The sequence below is a fragment of the Choloepus didactylus genome, chromosome 20 (genome assembly GCF_015220235.1).
Source record: "Choloepus didactylus isolate mChoDid1 chromosome 20, mChoDid1.pri, whole genome shotgun sequence".
Lineage (NCBI taxonomy): Eukaryota > Metazoa > Chordata > Mammalia > Pilosa > Megalonychidae > Choloepus > Choloepus didactylus.
This window is the reverse complement of record NC_051326.1, coordinates 12,093,777-12,115,013: the sequence shown is the minus strand read 5'-3', so window position 1 is coordinate 12,115,013 and position 21,237 is coordinate 12,093,777. Positions and strand designations below refer to the sequence as shown.

At 37.9% G+C, this 21,237-nt stretch overlaps 1 protein-coding gene across 2 annotated transcripts in view; it reads right to left on the bottom strand.

Moving 5' to 3' along the window:
- The window catches only part of UBXN2A (UBX domain protein 2A), a 74,762-nt gene that overhangs the window by 8,117 nt on the left and 45,408 nt on the right, over positions 1–21,237 (bottom strand). For both annotated transcript variants that reach the window (XM_037812962.1, XM_037812961.1), the window contains exons 5-6: positions 13,102–13,239; positions 10,991–11,149 (exon numbers count right to left, since the gene is read on the bottom strand). In XM_037812962.1, the coding sequence (XP_037668890.1) occupies positions 10,991–11,149; positions 13,102–13,239 (297 nt within the window). The remainder of the gene's footprint in view (positions 1–10,990; positions 11,150–13,101; positions 13,240–21,237) is intronic.

The window sequence follows — 21,237 nt, the reverse complement described above, 5'->3', positions numbered from 1 at the left end:
TGATCTATATGTCTATCTTTGTGCCAGTACCATGCTGTTTTGGCAACTGTGGCTTTATAATAAGCTTCAAAGTCAGGGAGTGTAAGTCCTCCCACTTCGTTTTTCTTTTTTAGAGTGTCTTTAGCAATTCGAGGCATCTTCCCTTTCCAAATAAATTTGATAACTAGCTTTTCCAAGTCTGCAAAGTAGGTTGTTGGAATTTTGATTGGGATTGCATTGAATCTGTAGATGAGTTTGGGTAGAATTGACATCTTAATGACATTTAGCCTTCCTATCCATGAACATGGAATATTTTTCCATCTTTTAAGGTCCCCTTCTATTTCTTTTAGTAGAGTTATGTAGTTTTCTTTGTATAGGTCTTTTACATCTTTGGTTAAGTTTATTCCTAGGTACTTGATTTTTTTAGTTGCTATTGAAAATGGTATCTTTTTCTTGAGTGTCTCTTCAGTTTGTTCATTTCTAGCATATAGAAACATTACTGACTTATGTGCATTAATCTTGTATCCCGCTACTTTGCTAAATTTGTTTATTAGCTCTAGTAGCTGTATCGTCGATTTCTCAGGGTTTTCTAGATATAAGATCATATCATCTGCAAACAATCAGAGTTTTACTTCTTCTTTTCCAATTCGGATGCCTTTTATTTCTTTGTCTTGCCGGATTGCCCTGGCTAGCACTTCCAGCACAATGTTGAATAACAGTGGTGACAGCGGGCATCCTTGTCTTGTTCCTGATCTTAGAGGGAAGGCCTTTCAGTCCTCTCACCATTGAGTACTATGCTGGCTGTGGGTTTTTTCATATATGCTCTTTATCATGTTGAGGAAGTTTCCTTCAATTCCTACCTTTTGAAGTGTTTTTATCAAAAAGGGATGTTGGATTTTGTCAAATGCTTTTTTCAGCATCTATTGAGATGATCAATTGATTTTTCCTTTTTGACTTGTTAATGTGTTGTAATACATTGATTGATTTTCTTATGTTGAACCATCCTTGCATGCCTGGAATGAACCCCACTTGGTCATGGTGTATGATTTTTTTAATGTGTCTTTGGATTCGATTTGCAAGTATTTTGTTGAGGATTTTTGCATCTGTATTCATAAGGAGATTGGCCGGTAGTTTTCCTTTTTTGTAGCATCTTTGCCTGGTTTTGGTATTAGATTGATGTTAGCTTCATAAAATGAGTTAGGTAGTGTTCCATTTTCTTCAATGTTTTGAAAGAGTTTGAGTAAGATTGGTGTCAGTTCTTTCTGGAAAGTTTGGTAGAATTCCCCTGTGAAGCCATCTGGCCCTGGGCATTTATTTGTGGGAAGATTTTTGATGACTGACTGGATCTCTTTGCTTGTGATGGGTTGGTTGAGGTCTTCTATTTCTTCTCTGGTCAGTCTAGGTTGTTCATATGTTTCCAGGAAATTGTCCATTTCTTCTGCATTATCCAGTTTGTTGCCATACAGTTGTTCATAATATCCTCTTATAATTTTTTTAATTTCTTCAGGATCTGCAGTTATGTCACCTTTTTCATTCATTATTTTGTTTATATGGGTCTTCTCTCTTTTTGATTTTGTCAGTCTAGCTAGGGGCTTGTCAATCTTGTTGATCTTCTCAAAGAACCAACTTTTGGTGATATTTATCCTCTCTATTGTTTTTTTGTTCTCTATGTCATTTATTTCTGCTTTAATCCTTGTTATTTCTTTTCTTGTACTTGGGCTTAGGATTGGTTTGCTGTTCATTTTCTAGCTTCTTCAGTTGATCCATTAGTTCTTTGATTTTGGCTCTTTCTTCCTTTTTAATATATGCGTTTAGTGCTATAAATTTCCCCCTTAGCACTGCTTTTGCTGCATCCCATAGGTTTTGGTATGTTGTGTTCTCATTTTCATTCGTCTCTATATATTTAGCAATTTCTCTTGCTAGTTCTTCTTTAACCCACTGATTGTTTAGGAGTGTGTTGTTTAACCTCCAGGTATTTGTGAATTTTCTAAGTCTCTGATGGTTATTGACTTCTAATTGTATTCCATTGTGGTCAGAGAATGTGCTTTGAATAATTTCAATCTTTTTAAATTTATTGAGGCTTGTTTTATGTCCCAGCATATGATCTATTCTGGAGAAAGTTCCGTGAGCACTAGAAAAGTATGTGTATCCTGGTGATTTGGGATGTAATGTCCTGTATATGTCTGTTAAATCTAATTCATTTATCAGATTGTTTAGGTTTTCAGTTTCCTTATTGGTCTTCTGTCTGGTTGATCTATCTATAGGAGAGAGTGATGTGTTGAAGTCTCCCACAATTATTGTGGAAACATCAATTGCTTCCTTTAGTCTTGCCAGTGTTTCTCTCATGTATTTTGTGGCACCTTGATTGGGTACATAGACATTTACGATTGTTATTTCTTCTTGTTGAATTGCCCCTTTTATTAGTATGTAGTGGCCTTGTCTCTCAAAACATCCCTGCATTTGAAGTCTAGTTTATCTGAGATTAATATTGCTACACCTGCTTTCTTTTGGCTGTAGCTTGCATGAAATGTTTTTTTTCCATCCTTTCACTTTCAGTTTCTTTGTGTCCCTGTGTCTAAGATGAGCCTCTTGTATGCAACATATTGATGGTTCATTTTTTTTGATCCATTCTGCGAATCTATATCTTTTAATTGGGGAGTTTAATCCATTTACATTCAACGTTATAACCGTGAAGGCATTTCTTGAATCAGCCATCTTATCCTTTGGTTTATGTTTGTCATATTTTTTCCCCTCTGTCTATTAATATCCTTTATTGTACCCATACCGAATCTCTTTAGTACTGAACCTTTCTCCAAGTCTCTCTGTCCTTTCTTTGTTTCTCTGTCTGTAGGGCTCCCTTTAGTATCTCCAGTAGGGCAGGTCTCTTATTAGCAAATTCTCTCAGCATTTGTTTGTCTGTGAAAAATTTAAGCTCTCCCTCAAATTTGAAGGAGAGCTTTGCTGGATAAAGTATTCTTGGCTGGAAATGTTTCTGACTCAGAATTTTAAATATATCGTGCCACTGCCTTCTTGCCTCCATGGTGGCTGCTGAGTAGTCACTACTTAGTCTTATGCTGTTTCCTTTGTATGTGGTGAATTGCTTTTCTCTTGCTGCTTTCAGAACTTGCTCCTTCTCTTCTGTGTTTGACAGTGTGATCAGTATATGTCTCGGAGTGGGTTTATTTGGATTTATTCTATTTGGGGTTCGCTGAGCATTTATGATTTGTGTATTTATGTTGTTTAGAAGATTTGGGAAGTTTTCCCCAACAATTTCTTTGAATACTCTTCCTAGACCTTTACCCTTTTCTTCCCCTTCTGGGACACCAATGAGTCTTATATTCGGACGTTTCATATCATCTATCATATCCCTGAGGTCCATTTCGATTTTTTCAATTTTTTTCCCCATTCTTTCTTTTATGCTTTCATTTTCCATTCTGTCATCTTCCAGGTCACTGATTCGTTGTTCAACTTCCTCTAGTCTTGTACTATGAGTGTCCAGAATCTTTTTAATTTGGTCAACAGTTTCTTTAATTTCCATAAGATCATCCATTTTTTTACTTAGTCTTGCAATTTCTTCTTTATGCTCTTCTAGGGTCTTCTTGATTTCCTTTGTATCCCGTACTATGGTCTCATTGTTCATCTTTAGCTCTTTGAGTAGCTGCTCTAGGTGCTGTGTCTCTTCTGATCTTTTGATTTGGGTGCTTGGGCTTGGGTTATCCATATCGTCTAGTTTTTTCATATGCTTTATAATTTTCTGTTGTTTTTGGCCTCGTGGCATTTGCTGAACTTCATAGGGTTCTTTTACGATTTGTAGACCAATTGGAGTCCTTATCTCTAATTTATCAGATCTACAGCTTCGTGGAGTACACTTTCTCTAACTAACCAGCAGGTGGCGTCCACGAGCCACCTGTTCTCCACAAGCCAGTTCTCCCCTGGTTAGCCTTTTTGGTGAGTGGGGGAGTGAGTCTTGTGGGGTCCAATTGGTGTACCAAGCTTGCGTGTGTAGTTGGTGTTGCCTGCCCTTTATATGGGGCGTGATTCTGGGTAGTCAGGGAGGGGGGTGGCCCTAACAATCAAATCTCCCTGGTGATCCTAGAGTTTTAAAGCTGCTGCAATAGTCTAATCCTTCAGTTCAGTCCTGCCACAGTTTGTCTCTGCCAGTGACCCACAAGTCCTTGGTATTGGAGTATGGCTCCTGAGACTTGCAAGTGGGCCCCTCTTCCAGGCCGTGCACCCCGGGTCCTCTGTTGAGGGATGACTGTGCTATGTCACAGGTGAGTGCCGTCCCCCCAGGGCAGTTCCGGGCTGCTGGGCTGTGTAGGGAGGCTCCCAGTCTGCTCAAATGATGGCTGAATGTGGCTTTGTTAATTCACACTGGTCCACCTTCCCAACTCTGGGACAATCAGCTGAGGTTGCAGGGAAGGCTAATGTCCACGCCCAGTTTTGTGGTGTGTGCCTGGTATTTGAAGCACTTCCGTCACACTGGGTTGTCTGGGGCAGCTCTGGGCTATGGGGCTGGGCGATGGGCAGGAGTGTTTCCTGTCCACCAGGATGATGGCTGTGAGCGGACACCCCCCCTTTTCTTGGGAAGTTGTGGTGTTTAGTGAATTTTCTCAGCCACTGGATTATTGCCTTTTGTCTCAGAGCTCTCTTAGTTCTGCTCTTGACTTGACCTGCCCAAATTGAAAGTCTTTGAAGCTTTCTGTATTGGGCTTCTTAGAGTAATTGTTTTAGAAAAAGAAAAAAGGATTAAAAAAAAAAAAAAGGGCCCTCCTCAGAGATTCTAATGGGTTATTGAAATGCTAAGAGACAAAGCAACCAGGGCCATTAAGGAAAGGTCCACAGGGCAGAGAGATCAGCTTTTCTTCGGGATTTGCATATGCGCCTCAGGGCCTGAGCTCTGCCCTTCCCCTTTCTATGTTCACCAGAACTCCAAAAATCCTCCGCTTTTATTTTGGAGTTTTTCGTGTTGTTTTTTCTCTATGCCTGTCTCCTCTCTGCTGGGCTGGCTGCTCTCAGATTCTCTGGTGCCTGGTCTCAGTCTATCTATGGTTGGAGTTTGGATCAGTAGAATGAGTTTCCAATAAGGGCTGCCACTGCAGTTCTCCCTTCTCCTTCCCGGAGCTGACAGCCCCTCCTCCCACGGGACTGAGCCTGGCAGGGAGGGGCGCGGGTCCCCTGGCCGCAAAAACTTACAGATTTCGCTGATCTCAGCAGTTCCACGTTTTCATGAGTGTTTTATGAAGTATGCCCAAAGTCAGATTGCTCTGTGGTGTCCAGTCCATGCAGTTCCTGGCTTTCTACCTACTTTCCTGGAGGAGTAACTAAAACATACAGCTCACCAGTCCGCCATCTTGCCCCGCGTCTCCCCCATTTTTCTACTCATCCATCCATAAACTAGACAAAGGGGATTGTGATCCTTATGGCTTTCCCAATCCCACTGTCACCCCTCATAAGCTACATTTTTATACAATCGTCTTCAAGATTCATGGGTTCTGGGTTGTAGTTTGATAGTTTCAGGTATCTACCCCCAGCTACCCCAATTCATTAGAACCAAAAAAGGGTTGTGTATATTGTGCATAAGAGTGCCCACCAGAGTGACCTCTCAGCTCCTTCTGGAATCTCCCTGTCAACGAAGCTTATTTCATTTCCTTTCATTTCCCCTTTTGGTCAAGAAGATGTTCTCCATCCCACGATGCTGGGTCTAGATTCCTCCCCGGGAGTCATATTCCACATTGCCAGGGAGATTCACTCCCCTGGGTGTCTGATCCCACATGGGGGGAGGGCAGTGATTTCACCTTTCAAGTTGGCTTAGCTAGAGAGAGATGGCCACATCTGAGCAACAAAGAGGCATTCGGGAGGAGGCTCTTAGGCACAATTATAGGGAGGCCAAGCCTCTCCTTTGCAGCAACAGTATGACCAACTGATTTTTGACAAGGGGACAGAGACCATTCAATTGTGAAAGAATAGGCACTTTCAAAAATGCTTCTGGGAAAACTAGATCTCTATCTGCAAAAGAATGAAAGTGGACCCCCTGCCTCACACCATATAAAAAAATATAAAATATAAAATATATAATATAAAATATAAAAAGTATATGTCAATAAAATGAAGATAAAAAAAAAAAAAAAGACTAGTCGAAGGCAAACCTAGAAAAAAAGGTTCAGAGAGGATCACAGAAAACCTTCATTTAAACACTGAGGATTAGCGGATGAAGAATCACCGAAGGTTTTTGAGCAAGGGATAGACGTTGCGGGAGCTGAGCTTCGGGAAATTTGGGCTGACCGTGGTAGGCAGACTGGACTGGGAAGTTGGAGACCAGAGGCAGGAGCCCACTGTGATCACAAGTCGTTACTTGAGGAGCGAGATTGTGGAAGAGGGCATGAAGTGGTTGGGGCAGATATAAGGGATTTGGTGAAGAACTGATAGTGCCTGGTGATTGACTAAATGGAGGGGGGTGGGACATGCAGCAAGAAGGAATTAGAGGTGGTTCAAGGAGTGTGCCTGGGGGTCTTGAAAAAACAGCAATGTTATCCAAAATGGTAACACTGATAGCTTGTTTGCTAGAGAAAGAGATGAATTCACTTCAAAACATGTTGAATTTGAGAAGACAGTGAATTATAGAGAAGGAAATACCTATCATGTGATTGGTGCTCAACAAAAGATCAGGAGTTGAGATATGCCCAGGGTCATCTCCTGAGGAACAGAGAATGGGCTGTAGATAAAAGAGGATAAGAAATGCTATTTTTGTGTGATTCCACTGGGCCAGGCACCCTATGAGAAACGTCCCAGACCCCATAGCACAACTTATCGGTTAGGTAGTGATATCCCATATTCCCATTTACAGAGGTGGAAACTGAGGCACAAAAAAAGCTAATTAGCTTGCTCAATTCCGTAAGCAGACAGTTAAGTGACAGGACCAAAGGGAAAATGCACAACAAGCTGACTCCAGAACCCATGTTGTTTCTACACTATTCTAAGGCAACTGTCTTGGAAAATGAATTCTATTTCAGGCCCTGCAGTAGTTTGTTGTGTGACCGTCAGGAAATATCCTCCCTGATATCAGTTTATTTACCTGCTATATTAGTATTCCTCTAAATCCTTGTTCCACAACAAGTGGTCCATGAAATAATAGGATCATCATTACCTGGGAGCTTGTTAGAAATGCAGAATCCCAGGCCCCACCCCAGACCTATATTAGAATCACATTTTAAAAAGATTCTCTGGCAATTCATGTGCATACTGAAGTTTAAGAAGTATGCATCTAAACACTCCAATCCTTTTCAGCTCTGGTGTTCTATGAGTCTGTCAATTTTCTTGTCCAGCAGAGCCTGTTCTGCAGAATTCATCCAGGAATATTTATTTGTCATCCAATATCCTACACTTTTTTATTAACTCAGGAAGTTAAGTCATTTTCATTAAATAAATGTGACCTCTATTGATTTTTGCATCTCTTCCATTCTGAACTTGACTAAATGTTGTCTCTTTTAAATGGATCAAAGACCTAAATATAAAAGCTAGAAATATCAAACTCCTAGAAGAAAATCTTGGGAAGCATCATCAGAACCTTGTGTTAGGCAATGGTTTCTTTTTTTTTTCAAATTCAGTTTTATTGAGATATATTCACATACCATACAATCATCCATGGTGTACAATCAACTGTTCATGGTACCATCATATAGTTGTGCATTCATCACCCCAACGTATTTTTAAACATTTTCCTTACACCAGAAAGAATAAAAATAAGAATAAAAAAATAAAAGTAAAAGAGAATACCCAAATCATACCCCAATCCCACCTTATTTTTCATGTCCCCATTTTTCTACTCATCCATCCAAACACTGGATAAAGGGAGTGTGAGCAACAAGGTTTTCACAATCACACCATCATACCATGTAAGCTACATAGTTATAACTGTCTTCAAGAATCAAAGCTACTGGGTTGCAGTTTGACAGTTTCAGGTATTTACTTCTAGTTATTCCAATACATTAAAACCTAAAAAGGGATATCTATATAGTGCATAAGAATGCCCTCCAGAGTGACCTCTCAACTCCATTTGACATCTCAACTCCATTTGAAATCTCTCATAGGCAATGGTTTCTTAAGACTATACACCCAAAGCACGAGCAACAAAAGAAAAAATAGATAAATGGAACCTCTTCAAAATTAAAAGCTTTTGTTCATCAAGGACTTTATCATGAAAGTAAAAAGACAACCTACAGAATGGGAGAAAATATTTAGAAACCACATATCTGATAAAGGTTTGATAGCCAGAATACATAAAGCACATGAAAAAACTGTTTAACACCATTAGCCATTAGGGAAATGCAAATCAAAACCGCAAGATAACATTTCACAGCCACTAGAATGCCTATTATTTAAAAAACAGAAAATTACAAATGTTGGAGAGGATATAGAGAAATAGGAACACTCATTCACTGCTGGTGGGAAGGTAAAATGGGGCAGCCATGTGGAAGACAGTGTAGCAGTTCCTCAGAAAGTTAAATATAAAATTACCATATGACAAAGCAATCCCACTTATAGGTACATACCCAAAATAACTGAAAGCAGAGACTCAAACATACATTTGCCCACCAATATTCATAGCAGAATTATTCGTAATTGCCTAAAGAGGAAAGCAACCCAAGTGTTCATCAACCAATGAATGGATAAACAAAATGTGGTATATACACATATGATGGAATATTACTCAGCCATTCAAAGGAATGAAGTTCTGATTCATGCGACAACCTGGACAAACCCTGAAGACACCATGTTGAGTGAAACAAGCCAGAGACAAAAGGACAAATATTGTAGCATCTCAATGACATGAATTACTTAGAATATGCAAATCCCCAGACTCATAATCTAGAGAGTACAGGTTACCAGGAGATGCAGTAGGGATAGAGAACAGGGATTTAGGTTTTAAAAGGTACTGTTTTAGGGAACTAAGTTAAATCATGGACTGTAGTTAAAAGTACAATTATAAAAATGTGCTACATAAATTGTAACAAATGTTCCACACCAATGCAAGGTGTTAATAATAGGTGCGTGTACAGGAACTCTGAATTTTATGCATGATTTTTCTGTAAACCTACAACTTATCTAATAATAATAATTTAAAAAATGGGAGCCAGGACTCTCACTGTGGGAGAAGATAGTTACAAATATGGAAAGGGCAAAACTAGAATAAACCTTGTGGTGGTGGACTGGAATAGGAGGTATCTGTGGGAACTTAATAGTTTTTGGTATATAAAGATACAGAAATAAATACAGATGCACATGCACATGTGTATGTATGTTCTGTATATATCCCTAGCTGTGTCTACCAAGAGGCCTGGAGTAGACACACAGCAGTGAGCAATAAGTAAACCTATTACCCATATCCTGGCTTCTCAATACCATTCCCCACCAAAAGGAACAGGTCTTCTTGGGAAAAGTACGGAATAAGCCCGAAACAAACTGCTGTGCCAAAAAGCAGGGAAATGGTCAAAGAAGGATGTGAACATGTCAAAAGAACACAGAAGTTCTTGCTGACTACATCTGGGACAATCTGAGGTCAAAATAACGAACGATGGCAAGGGATTATAACCCACTGAACAAAACAGGCAACCATGAGGGCATATGGATATAAATAATGAACACTCATGATGCTGTATAAAGAACACAATAATTTTACAATTTCAAAGTTCTTCCCCACAGAATACTTATTAATTGTATTGGGCAAAAGGAAAAATGTATAGTGAAAGAGTCTGGCAGATACTACCTTAATCAAGTAATCAAGCTTTAATATCATCATAATGGCACAAAGGTAAATGATAGAATGGAATGAAGAACAAAACATCACTTCTGTGATAACCCTGCCAAAATTCATGAGCTGAATAAAATCATGAAGAGACATGATATTAAAAAGTTGGCCTATAATGTAGACAAAAATGTCAAGATTTTGAAAGTCAAGGAAAGACTGAGGAATTATTTCAAATGCAGACATGACAACTAAATATGTGTGATTATGAGCTGGCCTTCTGCTATAAAGGATGACAGAGTAAACGGCATATTTGAATAGAGTATATTAGTTGGTAGAATTGTATCAATGTTAATTTCCTGATTTAGATGGCTGCACTGTGGTTTCGTGGGCGAATGTTCTTGTCTGTAGGAAATACACACTCAAGTATTTGGGGGCGATGTGTTGTCAGGTTGGCACCTTGTACTCATATAATACTGTACATGAGATTTTTCTGTAAGTTTGTGATTGTTTCAAAATTTAGAACAATCATTTTAAAATGAACAAATGATTCAGCAAATTTAGATACATATGCACTTCATAGAACTATGAATAAAAGCAAGAAAACAATTAACACAAATTTAAGATACTGATTACCTTTTGCACAAAAGAAAGGTGATATATGATCAGGGAGAGGCACATAAGGTATCGGTAAGGATCTATGTTTAGAGCTAGGTGGTACATTTTCTTATTTTATTATTATTCTTTTAACTTTGTGCAGTTATATAATACATACTTTTATTTATTTGTATAAAATTTCCCAAAAATAAAAAAAGGAAAACTATAAGCAGTATGTGCTTACTTTTGATTTAAATGAAAAAATATTTTTAAGCAGTGATGATAAAATTGGAAAAATACATTGAACTTATAACAGTGATTATCTTTGGGTGAAATGAAATTGACTTCATTTTCCTTCAATACTTTCTCATATTTTCCTTTCTTTTTTCTACAGCTAAGAGAAAAATGTATACATAATGTTAATGACTGATTATAAAATCAAAATAATTGCGTATGCAGTTAGAAAAACTAATCAATTGACTAGAATGATAATCTATAAACCCAGATTGAAAATACCTCATTAATGCCTAAGAATATCCACTGTCTTTATATATTATGTTTCAAGAACTGCTTATTATAATCCTTGGTTAGTTCTTAAAAATAACAACAAAAAGAAATGAAATATAAACTTAGAAAAAAAGAAGACAAATATGGAAACATAAGACTCACCTATGAGAAATGTTAAATTTCTGGATGACCCTTTTCCCATTGGCTAACCAGATCTGTATATTAGTGATAGGTTCCAAGTTGTTAAGCGGGACAGCAGACATATTATTTTTATTCTTTACTTCAATACTCTTTGCTTTAGAAATAATTTTTGGTGTGGCACTAATAAAATACAGAAAACAAAGCCAGACTCATGTTTTCCAATGAGCATAATTTATCATTAAATAATTACTATAAAATTTTACATCAAATATACCTTTTAGGAAGATTTTTGTAAATCATAAATCTGTTTGCTGGAATCTGAAAAAAAAAAAAACCTCATTCAAAGTAAAACTGAGAAATGTAAGTATAAATACAGATGAGAAGGAATCTTTAAGTACCAGGAAACAAATTTTATCATAACTCTATCATAACAATAAAGATAACCAAATATTTTTAGTTTACTGTGTGCCAGGGAAATGCAGGCAAATTATAGCCATTTGTCTTACTAAATCTTTAAAACCTAAGGAAGGCGGCTCAATGTTACAGTAACTTGAGGCTTAGAGATGTTAAGTAACTTGCCCAAAGGTCACCAAGATGGTAACTGATGGCTTGAGATTGAAACCTAGGTGGTCTGACTGAAGGGTAGTGCTGTCCAATACAACCTCCCAGATGCTGGAAATGTTCTATATTTGCACTGGTCAATATAGTAGGCACAAGTGGCTACTGAACATTTGAAATGTGGCTAGAGTGAATGAGGAACTTAATTTTAACTAATTTTAATTAATTAGCCTCATGTGTCTACTGCTTACAACACCAAGACAGTGCAGCTCAAGAGCCTGTGCTCTTGTCACTATGCTAAAATGCTTCTTATATGTGACAAAGGATAATATATATGATGCACAACAGAAATACAGATTAATGTCATTCCTCCTAAAATTATTCAATTGTTTCTTAATGCTTGCAGAATAAGGGTCAACTCCTTAGCAAGACAATAAAAGGAAACCCCTCTGTGAAATGGATCTGTAACTACCCACTTTTCTGAACTTATTTCTTGCTGATCACCAATAACAACCCAGTGGTCTGGTCATACCTATTTGCAATCTGGGATCCCACTGCACTCACATCTGTGCCCTCACATATGCTTTTCCCTCTACCAGGAATGCCTGCCCCTCACCCCCTCATTCTTTGTCCTCATCTGCTTCAAGAGATCCTGACCCTGTTGCTGTTTTTCTAGAGTTAGGCACTCTTTGCCAGTCTAACCTTCAACATCAGTTATTTCCTACACTTGTGATGACACTTGTAAATTACTCGAAGTCCACTTATGTAATGTTTAGCCCCATTAGACTAGCAGGACAAAAAAAAAAAAAACCAGCAAGGAAAGATTTTGTCCTATTTATCACTCCTATACCTGGCATATAGTAAGTGTTCTTGATACATATTTGTTGGCTACGTAAATTTTTAAAATCAAATAACTTGTAAGGTATAATTTATAATCAATGCAAGTATTCATTTAAGTGTATGACCGATAAATTTTGAAAAATGTGTAATTGTAACCACTGCCACAATCAAGATATACAATATTTCCATCATGCCAGTTACCCTCGCGTCCTTTTTATATCAAATTCCTTATCCACAGTCCAGATAAAACAAACATGGATCTGCTTTCTGCCATTGTAGATTAATTTTGCCGATTCTATAATTTCATATACATGGGAAAATATGTATTTTTCATGGATTTCTGCAATCACCCATCTTAATGGTTTGGAGATTCACCCATGTTTTTCCTTTTTTGTTGTTGTAATTCAAATGAAAAATAACTACAAAATGGAAGCTACTGTTAAAAAGCTAGCATATAAACCAATTCTGCCCAATGTCCTTAATAATTTGTCAGCCTTTTTGATCTGATAAAACCAAAAAAGCCTCCATGGTTTTATAATGTAAAACCAGCATATTTTAATTTACACTAAGGTAAATATGACTTAAAGGCTCTCATTGAAGTTTAAATGAAAAATCTGATTTCCAAAGGCAGAAATGATAATTCTATTCGTGTAATCTACATGAGTAAAACAATGATGGACTGAATATTATTCAAGCCTATGCTTACGGAAAACATGGATTGTGAACCTACTTACCTTCCTAGTCTGTGACCCTGGCCTGAGAACGGCTGGAATACAGGCTTTGTTGACACACATATTTCATTTTTTTTATCTTCAACTTTAACATCCAACTCTTCTTTATCAAAAATTCCCTGTAATTCTAAAGGTAATTCCCTTGAAAGGCAAAGAAGCAAAATAAAAATAAAAGTTACCGAAGTGTTTCTTCTTTCTCTGAAAAGCATATTTTGTATGCAAAAGAACTGAATATCATACAAAAATATAATATATAGAAATAAGGCATATAATATTCCATGCAATGAAAGAATTAAATGTATTTAAAACTAATAATATTAAATAACATAAGCAATACTAAAAATCCAGAAGAAAAACAGTAATTTTCAATGTCGTAAAAATTGATAAAAAGCAGGGTTTTCAGTAGCATCTAAAATATAAAGTCAAGAAACATTTGGAAACTATATACTGTTAAATTTAAGGAACTTGAGAATTTTTATAGTATACAATTAGGACTAAAAAGCGCTATAAAAAATCAAACCCTCCGTTCAATTTTTGAATGAAAATAGGAATTACTCTGAAAATGACAAAAATAAAATATAAAACATATTAGAGTTTTTTTCTTTTCATGCATGTCTTTATCACTCATTTACACATACACTGAATAAAGGGGTATCAGTCCAAGGTTTTTACAATCACATGGCCACAAGATAAAAGCTATATAGTTATATCATCATTATCAAAGATCAAGGCTACTGGATTACAATTCATCATTATAAGGTATTTTCTTCTGGCTACTCTAATACACTAGAAACTAAAAAGAAATATTTATATAATGAGTCACTAGTCATAATCCTTTGTTAAATCCTAACTTCTCCGTGACAACTCCTCCCTCTCATTTGATCACAATCTCAATCATCAGGGATATCTGGGCAATGACCATTCTAACTTCTTTACGCTGAAAAGGGGTGCTGACAACATGGGGGTAGAGGAATGAAACTGGTTGATGTTCTTGGAGAAACTGGCACCTCTGGATTTCAGGGCTTATCTGGCACAGGCACAATCCGGAGGCTTTAAGTTTCTGAAAAATAAACTTAGTAAGTAAAATTTTATAGAGTCTTAGATAGAGCCCAGGGTATTCTTTTGGGTTTTCAGGAATATTGTTGGTTGGGACTTGACATACCGTGACAAACTGCAATCTCTGGCTGAAGCTTGCATATGAGGAATCTCCAGAATGACCACTCAACTCTAGCCACTGAAACTTTATTTTGTTCCATTTCCTTTCCCCTTTTTGGTCAAGAAAGCACTGTCAATCCAGCGATGCCAGGGCCAGGTTCATCCCTATGAGTCATGCTTCACATTGCCAGGGAGACTTACCCTCCTGGGAGTCATGTTCCATGTAGGGGGAGGGTAATGAACTTATTTGCAGAATTTGGCTTAGAGAGAGAGACCACATCCGAGCAACAGAAGAGGTTCTTTGGGGATGACTCTTAGGCATAATTGTAAGTATGCATAGCTTTGCCATAACAGAAATAAGTCTCATAAGGGAAGCCTCAAGATCGAGGGCTTGGCTTATTAAATTGGGAGTCCCTAAAGCCTGAGAGAACGTCAGGAGTTCCTTAGGTGAGGAAGTTTAATAGTTCCACATTTTTCTTCCAGTCCCTCAAAAGCTACTGCAAAACCTTTATTTTCTGCCCAAAATACTTTGGAATGTATCAAGGTATTACAGTAATCTGTATAGAATAACAAGATCTCATTCCCTATTCTAGGTTCCATGTAATTAGGGTGTTTAAATAAACTGACCAGACAGGTTAAATTAGTGTGCTACAGAGTATTTAAATTTCGGACAAAATAAACATCTCTTCCTTTGTTCTCACACAGATGTTGAAGTTTTAACATATGGACAATATCACAGACCATACAATATTTCTCCTTTTGTTTCTGGCTTATTTCACTCAACATAATGCCCTCAAAGTTTATTCACCTGGCTGCATGCCTCACAACTTCATTCCTTTCTACGGCTGCCCAATATTCAATCGTATGTATACCCCACCATTCACCCTTCCATTAATCACTCGATGTACCCTTGGGCCACCTCCATCCACTGGCAATTGTGAATAATGCTGTAATTAACATCAGTGTGCAAATGTCTACTTGTGTCTCTGCTTTAAGCTCTTCTGGGCATATACCTAGTAACAGGCTTGCAAGCTAACATGGCAACCCCATACCCAGCTTCCTGAGGAACTGCCACGCTCCCCTCCAGAGGGAATGCACAATTCTACTTCTCCACCAACAGTGAATAAGTACACCTTTCTCTACATCTCCTCCAGCACCTGTGGTTTTCTCTTTATTTTTTTAAAACAGTTTTATTCACACACCATACAATCCATCCTAAGTGTACAATAAATGGCTCCTGGTGTTGTCACAGTTAGGCATTTACCACCACAATCTATATGAGAACATTCCCATTTCTTCTGAAAAGAAAGAATGAAAAAAAGAAAGAAAAAATCCCATACCCCTCTCTTATATCTCCCTCTTATTTACATTTAGCTTTGGAATACTAACTTTGTTACAATTAATGAAAGAACATCACAGTGTTACTGTTAACTACAGACATTAGTTTACAGTAATTGTATTTTTCCATGTACCTTCTCATTTATAACACCTTGTAATAGTGACATACATTTGTTCTCGTTCATGTAAAAACTTTCTTATGTTTGTACGATTAACCACCATCACTGTCAACTCTAGGTTTCATGAAGTTATACAGTTCCAGTTTTTATCCTCTAGCTTGGCTTCTGGTGACACATACAGCTCTAGCCTTACTGTTTTCAAACATATTCACACACAACTTTTTAATCACACTTACAGTATTGTGCTACCATTACACAGTGATAGCCATTTCCAATCCTTTACAATCAAACTTATTGAACATTCTGTACTCCTTAGCATCGACTGCCCAATCTCTGCCCTCTTTCTATCTCCTGATAACCCTGTGCTCTCTAATTTAACTCTCGGAGTTAGCTCATTACAGTTAGTTCATTTTAGTGAGACCATACAGTATTTGTTCTTTTGTTTTTGGTTTATATCACTCAACATAATGTCCTCAGGGTTCATCCACATTATTGCATGCGCCATGACTTTACTCTGTTACAGTTGCATAATACTCCATCATAACTAGACACCACAATTTGTTTATGGACATTTGGGCTGTTTCCATCTATTGGCAATCATGAATAATGCTGCTATAAATATCAGTGTGCAAATGTCTGTTTGTGTCTCTGCTTTTGGTTCTTCCGAGTACATACTACTTAATGGGAATGCTGGAACATACAGTAATTCTATACTTAGCTTCCTGAGGAACCTCCAAACTGCCTTCCAGAGCAGCTGCACTATTCTACACTCCCACCAAGAGTGAATAAGTGTACCCATTTCTGCACATCCTTTCCAGCACTTGTAGTTTTGTTTTTTTGTTGTTGTTGTTGCTATTGTTTTGTTTTGATAGCGGCCATTCTAGTAGGTGTGATGGTAAATCATTGTGGTTTTGAGTCACATTTCTCTAATAGCTAGTGAAGTTGAGCATCTTTTCACGTGCTTTTGAGCCATTTGTATTTCCTCCTTGGAAAAGTGTCTATCCATGTCTTTTGCCTATTTTTTAACTGTGTTGTTTGTCTTTTCGTTGTTGAGTTGTAGAATCTTTATGTGTTTATTCTGGATATTAAATCCTTAATCAACACGTAGTTTCCAAATATTGTCTCCCACTGAGTAGACTGCCTTTTTACTTTCCTGACATAATCTTTTGATGCACAAAACTATTCAATTTTGAGGAGATCTTATTTATCTATTTCTTCTTTCATTGCTTGTGCTTTGACTGTAAGGTCTAGGAAACCACCTCCTACCAGAAGATCTTTAAGATATTCTTCTAAAAGTTTTATGGTCTTAGCTCTAATGTTTAGGTTTTGATCCATTTTGAGTTAACTTTTGTACAAGGTGTGAGATATGGGTCTTGTTTCATTCTTTTGGATATGAATATCCAGTACTCCAAGCACCATTTATTGAAGAGGCTGTTGTCTCTGTTGAGCGGATTTGGCCGACTTTATAAAAAATCAATTGGCCGCAGATGAGAGGGACTATTTCTGAAACCTCAATTCAATTCCATTGGTCAGATTATCTATCTTTATGCCAGTACCATGCTGTTTTCACCACTGCAGCTTTGTAATATGCTTTAAAGTCAGGTAGTGTGAGACATCCCCCTTCATTTTTCTTTCTCAAGATATTCTTAGCTATTCAGGCACTCTGCCCTTCCAAACAAATTTCATTATTGCTTTTTCTATTTTTGCAAAGTTGGGATTCTGACTGGTACGGCATTTAATCTATAAATTAAGTTGGATAGAATTGACATCTTAACTATATTTAGTCTTCCAATCCATAAAACCAGTATGTCCTTCCATTTATTTAGGTCTTTCTTGGTTGCTTTTAGCAATTTCTCATAGTTTTCTGGGTATAGGTCTTTTATGTTCTTGGTTAAATTTATTTCTAATATTTGATTATTTTGGTTGCTATTGTAAATCGAATTTTCTTGATTTCCTCATCAGATTGCTCGTTACTAGTGCATAGAAGCATTACTGATATTCACATGTTGATCTTTTATCGGCCACTCTGCTGTACTCATTTATTAGCTCTAGTAGCTTTGCTGTGGATTCTTTTAGGATTTTCTACATATAGGAACACGTCATCTGCAAACAGTGAAAGTTTTACTTCTTCCTTTTCAATCTGGGTGCCTTTTATTTCTTTTTCTTCCCTAACTGCTATAGCTAGAACTTTCAGCACAATGTTGAATATCAGTGGTGACAGAGGGCATCCTTGTCTTGTTCCAGACTATAGAGGGAAAGCTTTCAGTCTTTCCCCATTGAGTATGATGTTAGCTGTGGGCTTTTCATATATCCCCTTATCATGTTAAGGAAGCATCCTATTTCTATCCTTTGAAGTGTTTTCATCGAGAAAGGATGCTGAGTTTTTTCAAATGTATTTTCTGCATCAATTGAGGCTATCAAGTGGCTTTTCCCCCTTGATTTATTTATGTGGTGTATTACATTAATTGATTTTCTTGTGGTGAACAACCCTGACATACCTGGAATAAAACTCACTTGGTCATGGTGTATAATTCTTTTAACGTGCTACTGCATTCTATTTGCAAAGTTTTGTTGAGTATGAGTATTTTTGCAACTATATTCATTAAAGACATTGGTCTGTAATTTTCTTTTAGTATCTTTGTCTGGCTTTGGTATCTTTGTTGCTTCACAAAGTGAGTTAGGTAGGTTTCTCTCCTCTTCAATTTTTTATGAGTTTGAGCAGGATTGGTACTAGTTCTTTCTTGAATGCTTGGTAGAATTCACATGTGAAGCCATCTGGTCCTGGATATTTCTTTCTTGGGAGGTTTTTGATTAGATGCAATCTCTTCACTTGTGATTGGTGTGTTGAGGTCCTCTATTTCTTCTCGAGTCAATATTGGTTGTTGATGCTTTTCTAGGAAGTTGTCCATTTCGTCTAAGTTGTCTAGTTTATTAGCATATAGTTGCTCATAGTATCTTCTCATTATCTCCTTTATTTCTGCAGGGTCAGTAGTTATGTAGTTATGTCTCCTTTCCCATTTTTGATGGTATTTATTTGCATCCTCTTTCTCTTTCTTTGTCAGCCTAGCTAAGGGCCCATCAATTTTATTGATTTTCTCAAAAAACCACCTTCTAGTTTTGCTGTGTCTCTCTATTGTTTTCATGTTCTCAATTTCATTTACTTCTGCTCTAATCTTTGCTATTTCTTTCCTCCTGTTTGCTTTGGGGTTAGTTTGCTGTACTTTCTCTAGTTCCTTCAGGTGAGCAAGTAAGTACTCAAATTTTGCTCTTTTGTCTTGCGCTGGTTTGAAACTGTTAGGTACCCTAGGATTCATATTCTTTGAATCCAATTTTGTGGGGGAAGACACATTGTGGATGGGACCTTTTGATGAGATTATTTCCATGGAGGTGCAACCCCACCCATTCCTGGTTGGTCTTGATTAGTTTACTGGGGTCCTTAAGAGAGCTAAGAGCCGACAAAGAGCCAGATGCTTGGAGATGCAAACAGAAGGACATTTGGAGATGCTAAGCTAACAGATGAAGTCCAAATTTTGTCCCAGAGAAGGTAAGAGAGGACCCCCAGATGCTTAGAGAGAAACACCCTGGGAGAACAAGCAAGGATGCATAGGAGCTGAGAAAGAGAAGTTGAGAGAGACAGAAGCCCAGAGACATTTTGGAGAAAGCCATTTTGAAACCAGAAACCAGGAGCAAAGGACCAGCAGAAGCTAGCCACATGCCTTTCCAGCCGATAGAGGTGTTCCAGATGCCATCAGCCTTTCTTCAGTGAAGGTATCCTCTTGCTGATGCCTTAGTTTAGACACCTTTATGGATCTAGAACTGTAAACCTGAACATAATAAATTCCCTTTATAAAAGCAAATCCATTTCTGGTATTTTCCATAATGGCAGCTTTAGCAAACCAGAACACTTCTTTTTTAATATATGCATTTAGGGCAATGAATTTTCCTCTCAGCACGGCCTCTGCTGCATCCTGTAAGTTCTGATATGCTGTGTTCTCATTTTCATTTGCCTCAAGATATTTACTGATTTGTCTTGTAATTTTTTCCTTGACCCACTGGTTGTTTAAGAGTATGTTGTTAGCTCCATATATTTCCAAATTTTCCAGCCCTCTGCTTGTTCTTGATTTCCACTCCATTCCATTGTGATCCAAAAAAGTGTTCTGTATAATTTTAATCTTTTTAAAATTTATTGAGAGCTGCTTTGTGACCCAACATGTGGTTTATCCTAGAGAATGATCCATGAACAGTTCGTTATGGGGTTTGTGCTGGTTTAGATATATTATACTCCTCACAAAAGACATGGCCTTTTAACCCAGTCTTATTGAGTTAAACTTTTGATTGAGTGTTTCCATGGAGATGCGACTCACCCAACTGTGGGTGATAATTTGATTAGATTATTTCCATGGAGGTGTGGCCCCACACATTTGGGGTCCATCTTGATTAGTTCTGTCTTATGGGAGGAAGAAACAATCAAGATCCCTGCGGACAATATTATGACATAGGGCTGGAGAGTTAATATACCCCTGAGGTAGCACAGTGAATATAAACTGCTGGCCTTGCCAGCTGAATGCAAACTGTTTCTGGTGGTCCTTACTGACAGCAATTGAGAAAAAAGCATTTGCCAGATCAATAGCTGCATACCAGGTACCAGGGATGTGTTGATTTGCTCAAGCAATGATACCACATCTGGAACAGCAGCTGCAACTGGAGTCACCACCTCGCTAAGCTTACGATAATTCACTGTCATCCTCCAAGACCCATCTGTTTTCTGCACAGGCCAAATAGGAGAGTTGAATGGGGATGTGGTGGGAATCACCACCTCTGAATCCTTCAAGTTGTTAAAAGTGGCATTGCTCTCTGCAATCCCTCCAGGAATCCGGTATTGCTTCTGGTTCACTATTTTGCTAGGCAGGGGCAGTTCTAGTGGCTTCCACTTGGCCTTTCCCACCATAATAGCTCTCACTCCATGAGTCAGGGAACCAATGTGAGGATTCTGCCAGTTGCTGAGTATGTCTATTCCAATTATGCATTCTGGTACTGGGGAAATAACCACAGAATGGGTCCAGGGATCCACTGGACCCACTGTGAGATGGACCTGAACTAAAACTCCATCGATCACCTGACCTCCGTAAGCCCCAACTCTGACTGGTGGACCAGAGTGATGTTTTGGGTCTCCGGGAATTAATGTCACTTCTGAACCTGTGTCTAATATTTCATGACATATCTGATCATTTCCTTTTCCCCAGTGCACAGTTACCCTGGTAAAAAGGCCATAGGTCCCCCTGGGGAAGGCTGGGAGAAAGATTAACAGTATAAATTTTTGGCAGTGTAACAGGGTCCTTCCCCAAGGGTACCCTGCCTTTCCTTCATTCAAGAGGCTCTGGATCTGTAAACTGTCTCAAGTCTAGGAATTGATTAAGGGGCCGTGACTCTCTGTTTTTGTAATTCAAGGGAGACTTTTGTTCACGTGACCTAGAATTCTTCTGCCTATATAGTTCAAACAAGAATTTAGTCAATTGCCCATCTATTT